At 41.5% G+C, this 5077-nt stretch overlaps 1 protein-coding gene across 1 annotated transcript; it reads right to left on the bottom strand.

Annotated features, from left to right (window-relative positions):
• Positions 1-2058: 2058 nt before the first annotated feature.
• LOC309395849 (ferritin heavy chain A-like) lies at positions 2059-3922 on the bottom strand. The gene is made up of 4 exons (XM_081960437.1): positions 3750-3922; positions 2858-3004; positions 2604-2729; positions 2059-2288 (listed from the first exon to the last, which is right to left on the bottom strand). The coding sequence occupies exons 1-4, from the start codon at positions 3852-3854 to the stop codon at positions 2133-2135; spliced, it is 534 nt and encodes a 177-aa protein (XP_081816563.1). The 5' UTR covers positions 3855-3922; the 3' UTR covers positions 2059-2132.
• Between the last annotated feature and the right edge of the window lie 1155 nt (positions 3923-5077).

Raw genomic sequence — 5077 nt, 5'->3', positions numbered from 1 at the left:
GATGTAAAAAAGATGTGGAGACTCTAGAAAGAGTGCAGAGAAGAGCAACAAAGATGATTAGGGGACTGGAGACTAAAACATATGAAGAACGGTTGCAGGAACTGGGTATGTCTAGCTTAATAGAAAGAAGAACTAGGGGAGACATGATAGCAGTCTTCCAATATCTCAGGGGTTGCCACAAAGAAGAGGGAGTCAAGCTATTCTCCAAGGCACCTGAGGACAGAACAAGAAGCAATGGGTGGAAACTAATCAAGGAGAGAAGCAACTTAGAACTGAGGAGAAACTTCCTGACAGTTAGAACAATTAATCAGTGGAACAGCTTGCCTCCAGAAGTTGTGAATGCCCCAACACTGGCAGTTTTTAAGAAGATGCTGGATAGCCATTTGTCTGAAATGGTATAGGGTTTCCTGCCTAGGCAGGGGGTTGGACTAGAAGACCTCCAAGGTCCCTTCCAACTCTACTATTGTATTGTATTGTATTGTATCTCTTCTTTAAAACTACCAGTGTTGAAGCACCCACAACTTCTGGAGGCAAATTGTTCCATTGTTTAATTATCAGAAAATTTACCTTTAATTCTAAGTTTGTTCTCTCCTTGATTAGTTTCCACGTTAATGAACATAAACTGAGATACAGAGTGGCTCTAGAAGTAATGTAAGAAAATGGATAGAAATCATGGCTTATTTTATTTAGTGTATGGCATCCACAGATGTCAGGCAATCACCAATGTACACATTTAATTTAAATAAAGCATCAGCAAAGCAGCCTTTCTGTGGGCAGCTGAAATAGAGTAATTGGCAAAGCTGAACTTCACATTTGTTTAAAGAACAGAACTTGATTTCTATGGGAGATTCTGAGTCATTCAGGTTACGATGGACTCAAAGGTGCTTTTTCAAGAAGCAACTGAAACTTTGCTTTTCCTTGAAGATGTTTCACGTATCACCCAAGAAGCTGAACTAAACAAGCTTCTTGGATGAGAAGTCAAACATGTTCAAGGGAAAATAAAGTCTCAGTTGCTTCTTGCAAAAGCACTTTTGGGGAGAACAGAACATGACTCTACAAAACCCAAGGACGACCATTCCTACAATTAAATAGGTTAACCCTACATTCTCCATTTGCCCATTTAGTTAGAGGGTTGAAGCTACGATGGCTGTAGTTAAGAATCCCTATTTAAGAACTGGCCTACTTTCCTCGTTAGTCCCCAGAATTCAGCCCCCTTTAGCAAAACCCCTAACAGTGAGTTTTGACTACTTAACCTCACTGTGGCGTAGGAAGTTCAAACCCATTCCTCTCCTAGAAAAATGAAATATCCTGGGAAATACTGAAAAGGCAAAATATTGTATTTCCCTAGATAAGAAATGGAGAAACATGTTTTAGGCAGGAAGCACTTTTAATAGCTCCCACCTTTGTCAATGGGCCATTAAAAAAAGAATGGGTCGTCTATTCTACATAACAAATATCTCCCCCTTCAGCTCCAGGGTGATGGGATTAAGGCATGATAGCATTAGCCCTTTACCCATCTCACTACAGGGCACCTGGGAAGAAGCGATGCTCAACCAAACCTGGATTCAAAGCACAGCCTACAGAATTGCCCCTGCATGGCCCTATGGGAGTCTGACAATACAAGATCAAGATCAAGGGCAGGCATAAAACCAGGGACTTTCAGCATCTTTTTCTCTTCTTCACCCAACATCTGGAAGCATGAGATCACCTTTTCTGTTCAGGACTCAAGGCATGGGATCCTGTCCACCATTAAACCATCTTTCCAAGCAGCCTCCATGTTTCCAGTGTCTTTTTCCCCACTTGGAGCTGAACCCAGGAGGACATTTCTTCCAACACAATCGGTAAATGGGGAATGTAGGGTTAACCTATTTTCCTTTTAGTTAAAAGGAGGGTTGAAGCTACTATGGCTGTATTTAAGAATCCCTGTTTAAGAACTGGCCTACTTTTCTCTTTAGCAAACTCGACAACAGCTAGTTTTGATTACTTAACCCCATTGTGGCTAGAAACCAGCATAGGTGAGTTAAGTTTTGTGTATTGATGATGGAAGCACAAACACCATTGCACAATGCCAAACATTTTTATTTTATTTTTGCCTGCCAAGAGAAACGGCATAACTCAAACGGGACAAAAGTTTAGCTGCTCTCGCTTAAGGTGAGCTTGTCAAAGAGGTATTCGCCCATGCCATTCTGGGGCAGACCCAGGCGCTTCAAGTTGGTACAATGGTCCCCCAGGAGTTTGATGGCCTTCACTTGCTCTTCCAGGAATTCATTCTCCAGAAAGTCAGAGAGCTGAGGGGGCAAAAAAAAAGAAAGTTTGCAAGGTTTAGCAGAACAAACTACCAAGAGTTAGCTTCCATTTTTACTTCTAGGAAAAACAAGCCACACATGAACCTTCCTTTGTAGCAAGAAAAGCATCTACAGTGAGTAAAGAAATAGTTAAGCTATTAGGGCCTAAAAAGCCATGAAGACACAGGACTTCAAGAACAGTAGTATTCTAGGTGCATATCAAATCATGCCTAATCCAAGTTAGTTTTTTTAAAAAACAAAATTGGGCAAGTTTTGGACTTGCCCATCCTATCTTTGCTATCGCCTCGGTTTACTTACATGAGGGTCTACTTTCTCAGTTGCCAGCTTGTGTAGATCCAGCAAAGCCTGGTTGACCTCCTTCTCCAGCTTCAGGGCATGCTCCAAGGCATCTAAACTGTTGCCCCATTCGTCTTTCTCTGGCTTCTGTGTATTAAAAGCAAAACAGGTTTCACGGTTAGGTACATCCATGGCTAATGCCTTGCTATCAAAGATCTTAAGGCTACTAACCCTCTCCCCCTTTCACGAAATCCCCAAATGCTTTGTTTTCTCACCTTGATATCTTGCAACACAATACGACCTCCTCGCTTGTTTTGGTACTTCAGAAACTTCTCCGCGTGCTCTTTCTCCTCCTGGGATTGCTCCTTCAAGAACTTGGTCAGATGGCTTAAAGCTATATCATCACGGTCAAAGTGATGGGCCTAGGAAAGTTGAAGGAACCAGAAGGAATACATTAGCAGATAATTTTTGGAAGTTATCTAAACGTACCAAAGTTTCTAGATACTCTAAAGAGTAGAGCCAGTTTCTATCTAAAACTGGCTCTGCAAATTAAGGTTTTATCAATTGCCTGTGGGGAGGGAGGGGTGTATACACACACAACTCACTGAAGTAAACTCCAATAGCTTAATAGCTTCCCAAGGCAAGTTGTAAATTGCTATTATACCGTTCAGTAAAATTGACAGAATGGTAGACTTACTACATAAAAGAGACCCAAGACCTTTTTCATACTTTTTAAGAGTCTCTTTCCTGTTAAACTACACTGTTACTCACAGGTTATTAATTCCATTGCAATATTCTCAAACCATAATTTAACAGTAGACTCAATTACTGTTCACTCTAAATTTAGGAGTTGCTCCCAGAGTTTTCGGTTTATTGTAGTTTTAATGTTCTCTGAAGGCATCATTTCTCTGTAAACAGCTTGTGAAAGCATCTCAGTGAAGTATCTTATTTCTTAAATGTTAAAGAAATGCTACTCCAGACTTGGTTACAAAGACCCAGAGCCAAATATGCATTGGAGCTCATTATTTCTCCATGATTAAGATTTAATAGAGGTACATCGCCCACAACTAAGCCTTTGACGCTTTAAAGAGCTAAAGTCAAAGTTTGCCCAAGTCAATAAATAAGAAGCAAACATTTCCAACTGAAAGTAAATTCAGAGTAACTTACCATAGACAGGTAGACATAGCTAGCATGGAGTTCAATGTTCACCAAGTGGTTTACAGCAGCCTCGCATTCAGCATGGTAGTTCTGACGGATTTGAGACGTCATCATGAAGTGGTGAGGAGGAGAAGTTCTTCCTGAAGTTCAGAAGGTCAACGGGTGCAAAAGAGAACATCAACTTGGGCCTTATATCCAAAATGTAGAGGTGGGGAACCAATTAGCAATAGGAACAGGCCAATAGGAAGCCTCTCCAGGACCCACTGACCAATCGGATGTATGGATGGGCTGATGAGGACCAATAGAAATTTGCCAGAGTCCTGGGGTCCAGGTGCAGCTGCTGAATTGGTGAAGAAGGGTCTCATATGAGTGATGATATCCAATAGAAAACCATTTGGTCTTCAACTGATGATTGGCTTGGAGGGAGGGAGGATGATTCAGCAAAATAGAGGGTGGGGTGGTTTTTTTTTTTTAAGAATTAGAATAATTGTTGCTGGGGAGTGAGCCCTTGATAAAAATTGACCCTTGTCTAAGAATGTTTAAACAATTTACTTAGTGCTGCAGCTGTTTCCTCTTCATCATAGCTTCCACAAATTCAGGAATTGAAGGAAGGAAGCCCATGCTTGTGGGATAGAATCCCTTATGCCACCAGGCTCAAAGTTTTGGGCTGGGACAACCTTGAGCTCACTCCCTACGGTCTGACCTAAAGTCAAGTACTACTATCTCATATAGTGCTGTTTATTTTTTCCCCAGAACAAGAGTTGGACAGATTCCAGAGCTTCTGGAAATTACTTCTCCTTGCATGGTGATAAGACCTATTTTGGAGACTGAATTTTACTCTATTTACTGTCCTCCATTCCACTGCTTGCAACAGAATACCTTGTGCCATCAGACTTGAAATTTTGGGCTTAGAACTATGCCGCCTTCAGTCTGACCTAAGTATAGTACATAAAATTATCTGCTACAATGTCCAACCTGTCAATGACTACTTCAGCTTCAGCCACAACAATACACCAGCACACAATAAATATCAACTCAAGGTAAACCACGCCAAACTCAATTGCGGAAAATACGACGTCAGCAACTGAGTGGTCAACACCTGGAAGGCTCTACCTGACTCCATTGTTACATCCTCAAACCCTCAAACAGCTTCAACTTCAAACTGTCTACTGTAGACCTCACCCCATTCCTAAGAGGTCTGTAAGGGGGCATGCATAAGCCCACCAGCATGCCTACTGTCCCTGTCCTACTGTCCCCATTTATTTGTACTCATTGCATGCGCTCACGTCCATGTTTATACTTACACCTGCTATCTTGTACATGTCTGACAAACTAAA

This window comes from Natrix helvetica (assembly GCF_964273705.1).
Source record: "Natrix helvetica genome assembly, chromosome: 7".
NCBI lineage: Eukaryota > Metazoa > Chordata > Lepidosauria > Squamata > Natricidae > Natrix > Natrix helvetica.
Note: the sequence above shows the minus strand (reverse complement) of the source record. Positions and strands in the feature narration are given on the sequence as shown.

Excerpts from the sequence above, each read along its gene's own strand:
- LOC309395849 (XM_081960437.1), bottom strand. The coding sequence starts at position 3,854 with ATGATGACGTCTCAAATCCGTCAGAACTACCATGCTGAATGCGAGGCT. Across the intron at positions 3,005-3,749 it reads GCTATGTCTACCTGTCTATG|GCCCATCACTTTGACCGTGA; the intron begins GTAAGTTACTCT and ends CAACTTTCCTAG. Across the intron at positions 2,730-2,857 it reads TTGTGTTGCAAGATATCAAG|AAGCCAGAGAAAGACGAATG; the intron begins GTGAGAAAACAA and ends TTTAATACACAG.